The sequence below is a fragment of the Vicugna pacos genome, chromosome 34 (genome assembly GCF_048564905.1).
Source record: "Vicugna pacos chromosome 34, VicPac4, whole genome shotgun sequence".
NCBI classification, from domain to species: domain Eukaryota; kingdom Metazoa; phylum Chordata; class Mammalia; order Artiodactyla; family Camelidae; genus Vicugna; species Vicugna pacos.
The window spans coordinates 16,735,103-16,753,367 of record NC_133020.1 but is presented as its reverse complement, the minus strand read 5'-3'; the positions used below and the strand labels follow the sequence as shown (position 1 = coordinate 16,753,367).

Genomic DNA, 18,265 nt, shown 5'->3' with positions numbered 1-18,265 from the left:
GAGACGGCTCTGGCCTGGGTCCGGGCCCCGTGCATTTTTATGAGACGCTTCTTTCACTTAGCACCATGCTTTCAAGGTTCGTCCATGCTGTAGGATGGATCAGTGCTTCATTGCTCTTTGGATGGATGAATGTACTGAATTTGTTTATCCCTGTGTCAGCTGATGGACATTTGGGTCTTTGCCCTTTCGGGCTACTACAAACAAATAATGCTGCAAGAATATTCATGCACAAGTTTTTGTTTGAGCATAGATTGTTAATTCTTTTAGAGAGAGAACAAAGCGTGGAATTGTTGTATCAGCCAGTAATTAACATGTTAACTTTGGAGAAACAAACTGTTTTTCATAGCGGCTGCACGTTTTACATTTCCACCAGCCAATATATGTTCTGATCTTTCCACATTCTCACTAACAACAACAGTTATTATTTTTTTGTGTGTTTATGGTCATCCTTAGTAGGTATAAGTGATATCTCATTGTGGCTTTGATTTGCATGTCCCTAAGGACTTAAGGACTTCGAGCTTTTCATATGCTTTTTAGCCATTTGTAAATCTTCCTTGAAGAAATGTCTTTTTGAGTCTTTTGGTCACTCTTAAGTTAGGTTGTCTTTTGTTATGAGTAGTAAGAGTCTTTTATATATTCCAGATACTAGACTCACTGGATAAAATAGTTGCTAATATATTTTTTTTCCTGTTTTGTGAATTTGAAACTGAGTCCCCTTGAAAGTTCTCCTGCCGAGTTTATGATTAACCTCTCTGTCCAAAGCTTATTCCCTTTCTGTCCCACCCTCGGTCCTCTCAGGATTGAGGAATATCAAAGAAAAGGGGGAACTGAAAGGAGCCCTCCTGGGTACAAAAGCTCCTCTGGGACCCCTGTTTCTTGTTTGTAGAAAAAGGCAGTAGTTTGCTAGGCTTTTCCTGACTTTCAAAAAGCAGACTGAAGCAGGTACTAATTAGGGAAGTTCTTAGATTTAGATATTTGATACACTGAGTTAATTTTTGCATGTGGCATGTGGCATGTGGTAGAGGTCCATGTTCAGTCTTTTGCATATGAATTTCTAGTTGTCCCAGCACCTTTTGTTGAAAAGAGTTCTTTCTCCCACTGAATATTCCTGGCACCTTGTCAGAAGTCGGTTGAACACAGATGCACAGGACTCTGAAGTCCATTCCATCATACTGACTTTGTAATTTTAACTTTTAAAAAATCACTTTTGGAATTATTTTCATTTGGCATTTAATCTCCAAGATTTCTGAAGTTATCATTTATTCAGTTGATGGAAGTAAGACAGAATCAAATTTGCAGTGGGAAAAATTAACAAAATCAGGAGAATGGTTTCATAGCAATGTTGTTACATTAGACTATGTTACAATGATATATTTTGCTAGTAGAATCATTTCTAAAGGTATACATTTACAAGAAATTAGGAATCCATTTCAATATATCAGAAAAATTATGATAATAACATTAGACACTACATAGCATAACATACAATAAGAATGAATACATGAATAAGGATTTTACATTTAACTCTTTCACAAACTAGGTACAGTAAAGGTAAGACGGTACAGTTATGCATTCAGCTTGCCCTGTGGCTCTGTTTCTCTTCGTTGCAAGGGTTGTTAAGTAATCACTGCACAGTGATCAGGTTTTTCTGAGTAGTTTTCGCACAGTCAAGGAGTGTTACGGACACGGGCATGATCTTGACATGTGGGCTCACTCCGTTTTACTGGATACAATACTATTTTCTTGCAGTGCTCTGTCATCCTTCCCTCCCAATTACTTTCTTTTGTCACTGTCTCTTATACAGTCAGCATTTCTCTGAGAGAAGCGACATATACATGCAAAAGGGGGAAAACCTTGACCCGGTTGGCATCGCTGAGGTTCAAAGACCCACCAGAGAGAACAGATTTTCCTTTTCTCAACATTTAAGCAACTGCCTTCCAAGCATTCTCTAGTTACATGGGAAAGGTGTGGTTTCAAAGCTGTGACTTTAAAAGGATCTGTTTGCAGATTTGTTACTTGGGGCATCAATTCACTTTTAGAGTGTCTTCTTCACAGCCCTCAGATTCATTTTAAGATCCTTTATTATACAAGAACCTGTGACCCTGTGTATTCCACACCAAGAAAAAAAATCCTCTTTTACAAACATAAAAACATGCTTCAGACAATGAGTACATACAGCATGTGCTTGGATATTAATGCTTTGAAGAGATGGTTTGGCAGGTACAATCACACAGATTATCTCATTAGGAAGTTCTATAGATCACAGCCTGACAGATGTTTGTTCACTTAAAAAGTGAACCCCGAAGGAAAAGAGTAGAAAAATTTATCATTAACACCACTGAAAACTCAGAAAAAATAAAATATTAAAGGATACTGATTATAAAACATTTGATCCTCTCACCATACTTTTAAGCATTTATCTTCTGCTTTCTTCCTGTTTCAAAAGTCACAATATTGACGTTAAGATGCTCCCAGGCCATGCAGTTCTGTCGTTTCCCAGTAGGGGGCAGTGTTGCCTTTAAAGCCTGCACCAGTTGCGGCATTAACCCTGGTGGGTCTGCGTTCCTTCTCTATTTTAAAGACATCTTTTTAAAGTCATATATGAATACTTCTCCCCTAAACTCAGAGTGAGAGTTGAAGAAAAACAGAATTCCTGAAGGATCGTTCTTTCACCCACCATCTTCAGAGGTATCTCTTGATACGTGACGTTCTTGGAGCTTGGTATCAAAGTCCCAAAGTACGAAATGCATCTCGTAGGTCGTCCACCTCATATAGGGGCTGTGGAGAGACAGTGAGTGGCTCTGTAATGTTTCCCGAAGGAAGGAAGTTGAGAGGGAGAGGGCCAGGAAGTAGGAAGCCAGGAAGGAATTCTACCAGGAGGGAGACAGATCTCGAGAAGAGTCAGGAGTGGGCAAAGAAGAGAAGGAAAAGAAATCTTAGCAGAGGGCTCTGAACTGAAACAACAGAAGATTAAACTCAATTGTAGGAGAAATGACAACAAAAAGACGAAGAGAAAATATTTTTATCAGAGGAAAAATAGGAGAGAATGAATCACACACGAAAACGTAGGAAATATAAGAAAAGAAAATATTAGTAGCTCCAGAAAAAGATGACTGTAGAGAGAGTAAGAAAATAAGCCAAGAAGCGCCTTACTTACCAAAAGGATGCGTCGAAGCTGTCTGGACAGACGAACCGAATTTTCATGCAGCCCCTCCCAGGCTTTGAAAGTTTTTTCACGATTTGCCACAAAAGTATTCCAGCAATAAAAATAATCTTTAAAAAAGACAGGGAAAGGGGTAGAAGATGGCTCAGATCTCAAATCAAGAGCAAAGAAAGAACTGTCCCTACCCCGACCCCTTTTAATTCTCATTGCCCCCAAGGCCTCGAGTCCAAGAAAGCCAGTAATTCATTTCCTCCGATTCTAGTGGGTAAGTTTTGGCTCCAAAGGCAAACTAGAACTCAGTTAGGACTCTCCCCCCTGCCTCCCCCCACTGGCTCTTCTCAGTCTGAATCGCAAGCCCCGCTTTTCCGAGCCGGGCGGAAGGGCCCCTCCCCGCGCACCTTTGAAGGTCATGATGGCGATCTGGACCCCCGCGCGGTGCAGCCGCCGCAGCCCCTCGGGCTCCGCCTTGCGGTCCTTGTCGCAGAAGTAGAGGCGCGCCGTGAAGATCCTCAGACTCAGGTTGGGGTACCCTCTCAGAAAGTCGGCCACGTGCCGCGCGCAGTCGTAGCAGGGGCTCCACGAGGTGAACCAGGTGACGCGGTAGCACCGGCCGGGGTCCAGGTCCCAGTCGGAGATGTAGCGGAGGAAGAGCAGTTCCACGTGGCACCCCGCCTGCGGGGAGGGCGCGGGGCTCAGCCGGTGGTTGCTGACGTTCACGCGGTGCGGGAGCTTTAGGGGCTTAATCCCACCCCCTCCCACGGTAACCGGGTCTGGAGTGTCTGCAGTTCCGCGGTGTTGCAGGAAGGCCAAGCAACTACTTGAAAAGAGCACAGGGGTAGGTGGGCTCCATGGCCCTTGCCCTTCGGGCTTTAGCGAGGGAAAAGGCTCGGGGCTTCTGTGGGAGCGGGAGGGTGAAGCGAGTTGAGTGGATGAAGGCCTCACACTGCCTCAGTGAAGATCTTAATGTACGTTGTGAAGTTACTTTTTCTGCCTTTGAGGGGAAGGAAAATGGCTTGGGGGTGTCTGGTGACGTAATGTTGTAGAAATACACCGAACCACGAGGTGGAGGCCAGAGAATTGACAGTTGGCAACCAGATGACTAGATTTAAATTATGACGTGGCGAACAGGGGGGTGTTACAAGACAGGTAATCAGCACTGCTCTGGGCCTAAGAGCCATTAAATCAGGCACACCTTGTTTTATTGCACTTGGCTTTGTTGGACTTTGCAGATACTGCGTTTGTTTTGGCGGGGGGGAGCAGTGGGTAGGGGAGGTAATTAGGTTTATTTATTTATTTTAATGGAGATCATGGGGATTGAACCCAGGATTTCATGCATGCTAAGCATGCGCTCTGCCACTGAGCTATACCCTCCCGGACTAGATACCTAGATACGGCATTTTGAAGACCTGTGGCAATCCTGCCTCAAGCAAGTCTATCGGGGCCATTTCTTTCCATAGCACTTTGCTCACTTTGTGTCTCTGTCACATTTTGGTAATTCTTGCAAATTTCAAACTTTCCATTATTGTATCTGATATGGTGATCTTTATTACTACTATGACCTGCTGAAGGCTCAGATGATGGTTAGCAATCTTTAGTAATGAACTTAAACAATTAAGGTATGTACATAGTTTTTTTTTTAACGATTTAATGCTACTGCATAAAGAATTAAAGTATAGTATATATATTTTATATACACTGGGAAATCAACAGATTCGTGGGCCTTTACTGCAATGTTTGCTTTTCTGCACTGGTCTGGAACCAAACCTGCAATATCTCCGAGGTCCACCAGTAATGTGCTTGCTCTTTGTATGATCCCCATGCCTGTAATAATAACCACAATACTGAGACATAGCAAGTCCGCTTAGTATTGCAGAAAAGAGATTTGAGGAATCTAGTGGCGACACAAAGGAAACAGGCTGAAAGTAGTGCCATCAGCAGGTGGCTTTAAAAGTGCCCTCAGCTCTGCTTTCAACTGCCTGGGAAGCAAATGTTGATACCTGGTTTCGAAGGTGCCCGAAGTCCAGTGAGAAGGAGGTGGCACTGTCTCGCCGCTTCACCACATAGCACAAGTAGGTCTCGTGGCGGCCCCTAGCCCAGCGCACGTTTTTGAAGTGGTAAAGAAACTTCCTCTGCTTCATCAGGAGGCTGTGGGCGAGAGGCGGGGAGAAAGTGAAAGGCTGCTTCTGGCTTTCCTTCAGCTTTTAGAAGACTCTGTAATACTTGGGCCAAATCAGAGAAGATGCTCTTGCTTCCTTTGTTGGATGCCTGAGACTCACTGAGCTTGGAATCCATTACAAACCCCTTTTCATGCTTGTATTTAAGACCAGCTGAGAGACAGCAAGAATCCCAAAGCCACATGAGCTCACAGGACAGTCTCCCGGGGCTGCCTTGTAGCTGCTGACAGCTTGGAATTACAAACCTGTTCCCCAGTCCCATAAAGATCTGTTCAGGTTTCCTTTCCAGTCCCTACCTACATGTCCAGCATGTACCTCAAACTCAATGTGCTCAAAACAGTAGTCCTCAGTTAGCCCTCTGTCCTGCCTCCTCTGCTGACTTTCCACCCCAGGTGACCAGGCCAAGAGCTTGGGGATCATCTGGTTCTGTCCCATTCACTCCTCATATTTAATTAATCATCTAAGTGTAATGAGTCAAACTTCCAAATATTTCTGGGAGTGCACCTGCCCTATCCTCTCTGTTCTCTGCTTCAGTCTAAGCCCTAATCTTTCCCTTTATCCATTGTCCCAACCTTTTCATTGGTCTCCCTGCCTCCAGTCCCTTCAAAGTAACACTTCCCACATTGCACCTGAGGGAGCTCACAAAACCCCAGGCATGAGCCTGTCACCCCTGTGCCGAAAAGCGCGTAACTTCTTCCCACGGAATAAGCTCCAAACTCTTCAATGTGGTACTTACTGAGGCCAGCTTCTACGTTTGGACGTCAACCTGCCTTTCTAGCCTCATTTCCTGCTTCTTTTCCTCTTTTCTCCACCGCCTGGCCCGAGTCTCCTTTCCTTCAGCTTTCTCTGTCCAGCCACCTTTCAGCTCTTCTAGGAAGACCTTCCTCACCGCCACTGTCCCAGAATTTCTAGGCAAAAATCGAACACTAACAGCAACGAAAAACCCTCCAGGAGCTCTCTATGTTCTCCCTCTTATCTTTGTCAAAGCAGTCAACCTTTGTTACCAGTTGATTGCTGACATTTCTGTCTTCTCAATTAGACTTTCTGTGTTTTGAGTCAGGAAGTGTCACTCTTTGAGTCATGTGTTTAAGAGCGACCCTTGACTGTTGTCAACCTGAGTACTAACAAAAAGTAGAAAGTTAAAAAAATTAAATATTAAAGAATTTAAAAATTTGGAATACCAGTGTTCAAGGATAATTAGACATACTATCTAATGATAATTACTGTTAATATGCTGGTTTTTCCTTCTAGTTTTCTTATAGGCATAAATTTACATGATTATGCTGATTTCATCTGCAATTTCATATTCTGCTGGTTTTTAATTACAGGACTTCTTAGGGCTTTTTAAAAAATTAAAAATTTAAATTTTTTCTTATTTTTAGCTGGGGGAGGTAATTAGGTTCTTATTTATTTATCTTGAATGGAGGTACTGGGGATTGAACCCAGGACCTTGTGCATGGTAGGCACTCACTCTACCATTGAGCTATACCCTCCCCATACTCTGCTGCTTCTTAAACTTGGCAAAATAAATACTTTGCTGTGTTGTTTGCACATAGGGACAGATTGCTTTTCCTCATTGTTTCCTAGCACAGTGTCTTGCAAATCATAAGCTCTAAGTTGAGTTGAACTTGTGAATATACTCTCTGCTACCACAAGTTTCTTTGCTGTTGTGAACATGGATACAGTGTGGTTGAAGCCAAAGCACCCTGGTTTTGGTTCCTAGTCTTTTCCAGAAATGTAGTTATCCAATTTGTGCGCCATCTCATGGCATTGATCAGAAGTGCATGGGGCTTGTAAAAGTAATGACCTAGTCAGTCATTTGAATACGGTTTGCTGGCAAGAGAATTGAAACTTTTTACAACTTTTTTTTTTTACATTGAGGTATAATTTACATACTACACCCATTTAAAATGTAAAGTTCTATGAATATGGGCAGATGTAAACACCCAAAACTGCTACCACAATCAGGATACAGAACATTTTCAGGGCACCCCTCCCCCCGAGTTTCTTCACATACCTCTTCATTCAGTTTTTCCCCTCTCTCCCAGCCGACACTAAACCTGCTTTCTGTAACTAGAAATTACTGTTTATTATTCCTAGAATTTCCTATAAAGCACACGTTATCTCTGCCTTTGTATCTGAATTCTTTCACTAAGCACATTGTGACTCTGACATTCATTCCTGGTGTTGTATGTTTCAGCATAGTTTGTTCTTTTTTTTTTTTTTTAACTGCAAAGCAATGTTCCATTGCATGGATACAGCACATTTCATTTATTTGTTCACATGTTATGGACCTTTGGATTGTTTCCACTCTGGGGCTACTGTGAATAAAGCTTCTTACATTTAAATACCAGTCTATGTATGGACACATGTTGATTATTGATATTTTAATGGAATACAGAAAACGTACCTAAATTTTCATGTCAAGGACCCAAATGTCACCCTTATTAAATAAATAAAGCAAGGACAAGCGATTTTAAAGCTTTTGCAGTTTGAATATCTTCCTTACACGCGTGAAACTTACTGGGATCCACTTTAAAACCTCAGGCAGAGAATTAGATGTATCACCAGTGCACACATTATGTATATCAAACCATATAAAAACTAATCAACCACATTATTTTAGAATGAAGAATGCATTTTTGGCAGGGATCTGAAATGGATGCTAACGAAGATTTAATAAAAATTGGCTTTATTTTAAAGGGATAAGCATTTACGATGGTAACCAGCACAGCGCTACCACTGTTATAATTGCTTTTACTAATTAACATATACTCACCCTCAGCATATTACATAAACCGAATGCATAGCAAATGCTTCACAGCGGTTGAGCGCATGCTGAGCATACACAAGGTCCTGGATTCAATTCCCAGTACATCCATAAAAAAAATAAACAAATAAACCTAATTACCCCCCTCCAAAAAACAAATGAACAAACAAACAAACAAACAAACAAAAAATGCCTAATAAATACTGAAGAAGAAGAAAAAATATTTCTTTGGGGTGCAGTCAGGTTTAAATAGAGTAAACATCATCTCTTAGCAATAAATGCCTTTTACATTTAACCAGCCCTCTTGGGCTGTGTGGACGAGAGGTGGGGGCAGTGGGGAACTGAAGCCCGCACTGCTGGTGGGGGGGGGCGCTGTTACCTGGAGGAGGAGGAAGTGTTCTGGGAGTGTAGGAAAGGACGTGATGTAGGGAAGGAGACTGAGATGGCTTTCTACCTCCTTCCCACCGTGAAAATACACTCGTCCTGATCCATCAGAAGTTACCAGGCACAGCAAGGCGAATTGCATGACTGCCCTGTTAACTTTCTTGATCCATCGCGTCCCTTTGACTGTAGCTGGGAGCCTGTTCCCAGCACCTTGTTTTCCTCTGCTTTCTCTTTAGAGTTCGAAGGACTCAGCAGAGGCAGTTTTCAGGCCCACAGGTTGACAGCTGCTCAGGACAGCTGTGTTCCCTGAGGCAGAACCCGAGCTACATCCCCGTCAATGCAAACCAGAGACAAACGGATTAAAAATAATCATACAAAGCCATCCTCTCCTGCCCACGTGCCAGCACGTCTCTGCTCTGCTGATGTGATTCTCCTGAATGAAAATCATACATTTCCCTTTTTCTCCTGTTGAATTTCATCTTTCCTCCTCCTCTGACTTTCTCTGAAGGTCAACTCAGATTTACCATGGCTTTGCATTTCATTATTTACAAGCATCTCCACTGAGCCGTTTTCCTCTCTCAGTACCTCAGGTTAGTTTTCAAAATCTCACTGTAAACTCAGCTGACATTGGACATTTTGCCCTCAAAATTTTCTGAAAAGCATTTAATCTACCATGAAGATTCTTAGCTATATAGTTTAAATTCTTTGCAAAAGAATTAAATGGAGATGAAATATAAGGATTTGGTGTAAATTTTCATGCATTTGCAGTAATCATAAAAATAGAAATAGAATAAGTTCTGTGATAATAACTTAAGTGTCATAAGCTTCACTTATGGAGACATTGTAGAAATCTTACAGAGTACACGTTCAAGAAGTAAGTTACGTCTGAAAGAATTGAAAGACTAGGCAAATAGCAAAAATGTCATTAACTGCCTGACAACTGATCCTATAATATTCAATAAGTTGCTTGACTGAATATGATAGACACAGTCATAGTGAATTGCAAGCAATTAATTATGAATGTAGACATTTAAAAATAATTTCCTTACTGCCTAATTACTCAGTAACGTCTCCCTAAGAAAGCTTTGCTTTAAGGGGTTTTATAATTAAAGGTTTACAGAATTATTACAATTACCACTACTGTTTTTAGTATAGTGTTGCTGTGACCTTTTCATGATTTGAGTCTCTTAACATTTGCTGGGTTAGTATGACTACCATAAACTAGCTCTAAGTGCAAGGATATGTCGACACATGGTGCATAAAATTTCTTTTGAATGTGGCAAGGAGAGAGAAAGGGAGAGTTAGGCGGAGAGCAGGTAATATCTGAACAGAAGATGAGACAGATCCAGAGAAAAAAGTGTGCATCTTGACCCAAGCAGATCTTGTGAGTCAGACAGTGACAGGGGAGAAAGGACCAGCTACTCATCAAAGTACTCCCATTGGCTCTGGGACAGAGGCCAAGGCAACCACCCACAAGCAGCCTGCTTTACCTGTCCATGGTGGAATCCAGGGTGGCTCTCTTGGCTCCTTGACAGTCCTAAGCCAAGGAAAGCTTGCCTCCTCTCTGCTGCTGCAATGACTGACAGTGCATTGGCCCCTCACATTCAAATTTAAACTTAACCCCTTGGGCTCCTCCCCCAAGAGCATCACCACCACCAGGTACCCCAGCAGCCTTCCTCCTGTTTGGGTCCAGTGAAGATGGGCGGGGCTGTCAGAGGCAGAATCCCATAGGTAAAATGGTCTGCTTAATGTATAGGTTCCTTTAGGGCTGTTTCTGGAAAAATTCAGTCTGTGTTCCTCTGGTAATAAAGACAAGGAGACAGGAGGGGTAGACCCTTTGTAACTTGGGCTCATGCTAATAGACAATATCTTTAATTTTAAAAGTGTAATAATAATGCTTATTTAAAAACCATCTTGTGTTCTGTAAGCCAAAAGCATCTTTTCCCTCATTTAATTACACAGTTATCTCTGAGCCTCAGTGGAGACCAGCTCCTGCTTTGTGACTGAGCACGCCAGCTCAGTCAGTTGTAGAGGACGTAGGAATTTTGCCTTCCAAACCTGATTTTTTTTCTTTTTTTTTCTCTCTCTCTCCCTGACTGTAATCCAAAAATTGCTAGGCTCACACAGGCACCTGTTGTCTATGGCAGCATCACCTAAATAATCTCCTATTATTTTTCAAAAAAAATTTTTGAAGACTAGATGATTACACCAGAAAGTAATTTTTGCCTAAAACCCATCTTTTCCACAAAAGCCGTATGAATTTGAACTCAGAAGCAGCAGCCTCTCCAACATAAAAAAAAATTGTTTATTTCATCAGACAGAATCAGCATCTAAATGAGTGCATTGAACTTGGAAAACAGGTTCAGTTTTTCAAACAAGAGGCTTTAAGTTCCTTTCCTCGTGCAAGCCGGTCTATTGAAGGTGCTGCTCCTCTCTCCTACCCGAGTCCGTCTGCATTCTATTTACTTATCCAAAGGAGATTTAATACCTATCAGATGACAGAGACTCTGCTAGGAGCTGGGGATACAAATAGTCAGCAAAGCAGCGAGGGCCCCTGCTGTCTTCCTGCTCAAGGCTCTGAATACTGATTATACATCGACGATCACCAAATCCATAGTCCTCGTCCAGAGTGCTCCCTCGAACTTGGGGCAGGTATGTCCACCTTCCGTTTCTGCACCTCCGTCTGGATGTCTCACGGGCTTTTCAAACATGGCTCACACGGAGCACCTGCTCTCCCCACACCCCGCCACCTTCCCTGTCTCAGGGGCAATGGCATTCTTCCCAGGGCTCAACCTGGCCATCTCCCTGATTGCTCTCTTCCTTTTAAACCCGCGCCCAGTCCGTTAGCAAACCCTACTGACTCTACTTGCAGAATCAATCCGGGCATTGATCACGTTTCACCACCTCACAGTCTGAGCAACCCGGATCATTGCGTTTAGCTTCTCAACTAACTGGTCTTCCTGCTTCCACCTTTCTTCAATTACAGTCTCTTCTCCACACAGCAATCCCTTCCAAACATTTCAGATCACGTCACGTGTGGGCAGAACTCTCCACGGCTCCTCATTCTCTCAGTAAGCCAGCATCCTCACAAGGGCTGGGGGGACCCTCTACCATCCGCCCTGCCTTGCTTTCTCCTTGCTCACACGTCTGCCTTGGAGCTTTGCGCTTGCTGGGTTCCTCTTCCCTGCACATCGTTATGGCTTCATCCCATGTTTATTTCACGTCTTTGCTCACATACTCCCTCATAGTTGAGGCTTTCCCTTGTCCCCGTATCTATAATTTCAACTCTATCCCACCACCCTGGCATTTCCTTTTCTCTTCCCCTAATTTATATTTCTCTTTGGAAGGCTTATTATGAGAAAGCATGAGGCTGAGCTTAACTAAATGACAATATAAAAGAATTAAATGTCAATAAAAGACTAAAATTAAAATTACAGAATCATAGCAGTTGAAGTTGAAGTTGAAGGAATCTTAGCATTCACCTAGCCCTGTGTGTCTCAGAATGGGTTAGGCATATCTGGAGCTATGATTGAATCTGGGTCAAAACGACAGGATCAACAGGTCATGCTATTCTAGAACACAAAGGTTTTCCAAAGATTAGGGCGAAACTGTTTTTACTGAAAATTATTTTGAGTAGAATATTATAATATGCACATTAGTTTTCCCTAGTCCCTAGACTTAAAGCTTTTCCCTGTTGTCCTCTCGCACCCTTATATAAAAAGTAAAATTCCTCACGACATGGAAGATTATAGCAATTTTTATTTTCCCTGTTTGGAGAGTAAGCCCACATCTGGCAGGCCCACAAGTCAGTAGAGCATCACGTACATGTTAAAGGCAAAACACAGATTCCAGGGAAGTTTCAGCGTAACATGGGTGGTTTGGGATTATAGCTTCCGATTCTTAGCGTTTCTTATTTTTCTCTTCTTTGTAGCGCAATTTAATGGGAAAAACAAACTGAGTTCCATATTCTCTACAGAGAATTCTTGCGAAGGTATCTCGAACAGTGGTCTCCTACTCTTAGTAACGGGACACATGCCGCCCGCTCAGTGCCGTGAGTTCAGAGGCAGAAGAATCCATCATCTGATGCTTCACGATAGGCCTAGGGCTTGATGAGACCTTGATAAATGGGTAAAATTTTAATAAAGTGTTCGGAGCTGAGAATTTCTGGAGGCTAGTCTTTTTTTTTTTTTAAATGGAGGTACTGGGGACTGAACCCAGTGCTAAGCATGCACTCTACCACTGAGCTATGGCCACCCACCCGGAGGACAGTCTTTGCAGATGAACTTGTGCCCTAGATCTAGACCTTTTACATATGAGAGGCATGGCGTTGGGAAAGAATTCTTTCCCCATAGCGTCATTCCAAGAACCTCCTTAGCTTTACTGTGTGCGTGCGTGACAGCAGGGTATCTGAAATATGTGAACGTGCTCGATACAATTTCTCATCTTTGCCCCGAGTGTCAGAAACAGCATGAGCAAAGGCAGGACTCTAAAGACGTGCTTCCTAAGTTTCAGCAACAATGAGTGGCTTGTTCTGGTTTGAGTGATGCCTCCTAACCAAATAATGATGGCAGACAAAAATGAGATGCTATTCAGATTTCTCATAAGCTTCTTAAGGAAAGCTTTCTAACAAAATAACTTGCATAATGGCTGCAAAAAAAAGTTGCTAAAGAGGCATGATTTACTCAGCATAAGAACACAACTATTTCTGAGAAAGCTGTATTTCCTGCTCACCTTTCTACTGTTAAAGAAAAGCACATCTCTTAGAGTGACAATAGCATTTTTCATTCCTGGAGATCTGGAGTTAGTAGTCAGAATTAAAAAAACAATTCAGTGGGGTTTTTTTTCCAGTTATTTTAAAAAGTTATTTTCCTTACTGACTACCTTTTCCCCCTCACCAGCTTCTCTTGAAAAGTTGAAAACCACAGGACAGCCTGGTTGGTTTACTTTTAACAGAAACAATGTGGCTTGGAAATTGTGCCCCTGGTAGCTGAGTTAAGGCTTGGACACCTGGACTTCACCACTGTTAACCTTCATCATGGGAAGCATAAGGTGGGGTTTCATTATGGCCAGTGCATGAGGCCAGAAGGCCCCCTGGGATTCTCCAGAATGTACATTCCTGCGTCTCAGAGCCAAGATGCTCAGACAATGACTCCCCAGGCCGCTATTTTTGGACACCAGGTAGATTGTTCAATATGATACCTTGTTGTTTTTGAAAAAGAGCCCAAAGATGTTTCCGCGTGGGTTAAAGTGTGGTCTTTTGGGTGCCTCAACTTCTGCATTTCCCAATTTTTGTTTTTTCTCGGTTGACTGTCAGCCATATTACTGAATTTCTCTGGGGTGTGAAGAAGTTGAGGGACAGATCTTTTACACAAATACAGGAATTACTCAACTTCTGCTGTGCAGCTGCCTGGGACTTAGAGGTTGAGAGAACAAATAAGTATTAATCAAAAGCCTGGGGCTTGTCAAAAGGCTAAAGAAAGAGTTATTTTTGATAGGAAAATTAATTAAAGCTTCATCGATTGTGCACATAAAAGACAAAGTATAGGATAGAGGGAAAAGTTAGGTTTTTGTAATCAAACACAGGAGGACTTAAATTGTCTTCACCACTTCCTAGTGATTGTCTTTGTGTACTGCCTATTGTCACGTTTTAGTCCCTCCATAAATAGAATTTGAATAAATAAAGGTAATAATCGCTAACCTTTATTGTGAACATACTTTCAGTCCGGTTCTGTGCGAAGCATGTCACATATATTATTTCATTTAAGTCTAAGAGCTGGGAACTATTATCTGAATTTTAAGATGTGACCATTGAGGTCCAGAGAGTTGAAAAATTATCTTAAGGCTGTTAAAAATAAAGAAGTCATTCAGCATGTGGCCTAGTAAATGGAAGTTGTTCTATAAAGAACAACTGTATTTATAAAATATAACAGCTGATATATTTGAAAAATATAAATTGTGTTCATCAAAAGGTTATCTGTTCCCATGGTTCAAAGTTTTTCTGGTCAGTAATAAAATGGGAGTGAGTAATTTTGAGGTTCTCATTTCGGTATGAGTAAGTGCATAAAATTGCATATTCTGGTGTTTAATCCCTACAGATTTTGATTTAGTAATTCTGGAGTGCAGCCCAGGACTTTGCCTTTTTGACAAACACCCATTAATTCCAAGCAGGTGGTCAGTTAACATTGCCTCAGAAGGACTCTAAAGTCTCTCCCGAGCTCTAAAATTCTGTGACTTTATATACTTTTGAAAGATTTGTGTGTATGTGTGTGTTTGTTTGCTTATTAAGCAGTTGAAGTGCCAAGGGACATTAGAAATGCTCCAAATAGGATGCAGGTCTTTTTCTCCTCTTGATGGGTATCTGCATGCCAGAGACCAAATTTCAGAGTATTTGTTTGCTCAGTGATATAAGGAATGATGTCATGTAAGGAGTGATGTGATTTCATTGACTGAAATCATGATAAAAAATAGCTCTAAGATGGATTAGGGACAGTTTCTGAGGTAAGAATTGCAGATTTAAAATGTTTCCTGTAGATTTGCCATTCTGCATTCTATTTCTGTCTAAATAGTCACCAACAGTTACTGGGAATCAGGTCACCCTCCTGAGGAAGTCCTGACACCCTCTTGGCAAATTCTTCCTCCTTGATCCTCACCTCTTGGTTGTCTGTGCTGATACAACTTTCTTCTACAATAATTATTTCATCACTACCAATTTGATCATACCGCCCCCTCTTTTTTTCATACCTCTTTGTGATTTAACTAATTCAGTATCTTAGAGATTTGAGAAACAGGTACTTGATATCAACAGCCCCCAATTCCTGAGCGAGTGAGCCTGGTTTCCTCCCTCCTTGGGACCCCCATGTCTTTCCCCCTCTGCCATCCCGCCATCCCATCTACACGTTGACTAAAAGTACCACCAAGATCTCTTTGCTTTGTTACCAGAGGGGGACAGGCAGAATCTATTTCCTCAGCACAATTAGAGACCCATTCAGTTCACTCAGCTCTGGTTAATTTATTCATCACGGCCCTGCCTCACACATCCTGGTTACTTCAGACCTCCAGCCACAGGTTCCTTAAAGGAGATACGCTACAACATAAAAAGAAGTGATGTTGAAGTTCTTTTTTTTGTTGTTGTTGTGTGTGTATATATACATTTATTGAAGTATAGTCAGTTTACAATGTTGTGTTGTGTCAGTTTCTGATGTACCGCACAATGCTTCAGTCATACATGAACAGGCATATATTCATTTTCATATTCTTTTTAACATAAGCTACTACAGGATATTGAATACAGTTCCCTGCGCTCTACAATATGAACTTCCTGTTCATAACTTGTTGTTATTTTATATATATTAGTTTGTATCTGCAAATCTCCCAGTTTATCCCTTCCCAACCCCTCCCCCCCGTAACCATAAGTTTGTTTTCTGTGTCTGTGAGGAAGTTCTTTCTGTTGAGACAATTATCTTGGATATGCTATGCAGCTGATAACTTATGTCCCATACAGATAATCTTAAAAATTCCGGTTATGGCAGAAACAAAAGGCCACATAGTGCATGAAATATCCAGAATAGATAAATTCAGAGGAGCAGAGAGCAGATTGGTGGTTCTCAGGTGCTGGGGTGGAGGTGGGAGGCGGGGCAGGCGGTGGAGAATAGAAATGACTGCTTAGTGAATACGGGGTTTTCTTCTGGGGTGATAAGGTTTTGGAAATACACAGAGGTGGTATTTGGACAACAATGTGTGTACTAAGTGTCACCGAATTGTATACTCGAAAATGGTTAATTTCATGCTATGTGAATTTCACCAAAATAAAACATTTAAAAATCCGGATTAATTCAGAGATGTCTAGGGGCTGAACAGCCAGAGTTAGGACAAGAGTGATGACGGGTATTCTCTGTTGGGATGTGTAAGCAGAGGAGAAAGTCCATAGCTAAGAGAAGCAAAGGTGATTTGTTCCCGGGGACAGAGGAGAGACAAGAATGGAAATGAGGCCGGGAAGAAAAGAACTCAGATATAAATGGAAAACTGAGTTGACCAGAACAGGTGCTTATCAGAAGGCTATGGGGCAAGCTGTACAAAATTAAGGATCTCTCTGTCCCTGAACAGGAGGAAACATGATCAATTTGTTGTGCAAATGAAAGCATTATCTTTAATCAAAAATGAAACCAAGGGAAAGAGTATAGCTCAAGTGGTAGAGTGCATGAGGTCCTGGGTTCAATCCCCAGTACCTCCTCTAAGAATAAATGAACCTAATTATCTCCCCACCAGTGGAAAAAAAAAAGGAAAAATAAATAAAACCCCCAAGGAAAACAAGAAATCACATGCCTTTGTAGGAGGTAAAAGGTGTTATTCAAAGCAGAAACAAGCTGAGTACTAAAGCAGTGACTCTAGTCTCACTGAGGGAAGGGACCGTGGCTTACTCACCTTTGTATCCCCAGCACCGGGCCAGGCATAAGAATTGTTGTTGACTGAAGGAAAATGACTGACACTGACATGGGAGCCCACGTGCCAAGGGCTTTTCTAAACACCAACTTCATTTAATCTTAAAATAGTCCCAAGGGTTCAGTATCACTGAGCTCTCCTTCTACAGATGGGGAAACTGAGGCACAGAAAGGTTAAGATCACAGCGGTAGAGTCAGGATTTGCACCCATGTAGTCTAGCTCCAGAATTTGTGCTCTGGAACACTTGCTCTGTTTCCTGAAGAAGTCAGACCGTGATTGAAAAACTGACTAGTCAGCAAACTGATTCTCCATCCTTTGGAGAAGAGGAAAAACATGACCATCTTTGGCGTTTCCCACGTTCTTCCTTCCAACGAGATTGGTGGCTCAGGACCACTGGCTGTCTCCACGGAGTCGCACAGTTCCCTGGTGGTGTGTGGGATGCCTGCAGTCTACAGTCTGGACTCCATCACAGACCTTCTTTGGCAAGCAGGTAAACTGCTTTTGGTTTCTAAACAAGGCATTTCAGAGTCTTCTTTTTGCAACCTAATAAACATTAACTGAAGTTTTAGGACTCTGAGTTCAGGCAGGGTTCTGCCGCGCTAAACTTGATCCAGTTGGCAGGTCTCCTCACTTCTATAAACCTTGTTCCCTGAAAACTGAGAACAATGATCCCTCTGCTGCCCACCTCACAGGTTGCTCTCAGAATGGAATGACGATGTTTGTTAAACGCAAACAGGGGAGTGGTTATGGCTCAGCTCTAGAGCATGTGCTCAGCATGCACAGGGTCCTGGGTTCAATCCCCAGTACCTCCATTAACAAAAAAACACGAACAACAACCAAAAAAACAAAACCAACCAAACAAAATACAAACCTGGCTAAGCCATAGGTGCCATCATGGGAGTCATCTGCCACAACGAGGACCAAAAAGTTCAGTGCAGAGAGCCCAAGGCCAGGACATCTCCTGAAGGCCTTTTGTCAAGCTGGCCAGACCAACCAACGCCACCTTCAGCCAAGTTGTGCTGAACAGGTTGCTCATGAGTCGCCCCCAACTAGCCCCTCTGTCCCCTGTCCCCTTTCAGGACAACCTGGAAGATGAAGGAAGCTTCCTACCTGGGAAGACAGAACAGCTGAGGTTGTCGGTTTCTCCTGATGATGCAGGGGTCCTGACAACCGTGTCTGGAGCTGGATCCCCAAGGGTGGATCCTTGCTTTCCACCCCCAGGGCTGGAATGGTCCTGCCCTCCAGTCCTGGCACAGGCCGCCAGGCGTCCAGTGTCTGGGCAAGGTCCCGGGGACTCCCGCACAGCCCCGCCAATCCTACCTTCAAGCCCCGTGG

At 42.5% G+C, this 18,265-nt stretch overlaps 2 protein-coding genes and 1 non-coding gene across 3 annotated transcripts in view; 1 reads left to right on the top strand and 2 right to left on the bottom strand.

Annotated features, from left to right (window-relative positions):
* Positions 1-2,411: 2,411 nt before the first annotated feature.
* Positions 2,412-9,989, bottom strand: AICDA (activation induced cytidine deaminase). The gene is made up of 6 exons (XM_072954261.1): positions 9,982-9,989; positions 6,090-6,245; positions 5,161-5,308; positions 3,562-3,835; positions 3,158-3,273; positions 2,412-2,778 (listed from the first exon to the last, which is right to left on the bottom strand). The coding sequence occupies exons 1-6, from the start codon at positions 9,987-9,989 to the stop codon at positions 2,725-2,727; spliced, it is 756 nt and encodes a 251-aa protein (XP_072810362.1). The 3' UTR covers positions 2,412-2,724.
* The window catches only part of RIMKLB (ribosomal modification protein rimK like family member B), a 94,479-nt gene continuing 80,051 nt past the window's right edge, over positions 3,838-18,265 (top strand). The window contains exon 1 of the mRNA XM_072954190.1: positions 3,838-3,998. The gene's annotated coding sequence lies outside the window, so the exon portion shown is untranslated. The remainder of the gene's footprint in view (positions 3,999-18,265) is intronic.
* Positions 6,759-6,831, bottom strand: TRNAG-ACC (transfer RNA glycine (anticodon ACC)). Its single transcript has one exon. It is a non-coding gene; the product is annotated as a tRNA-Gly (tRNA).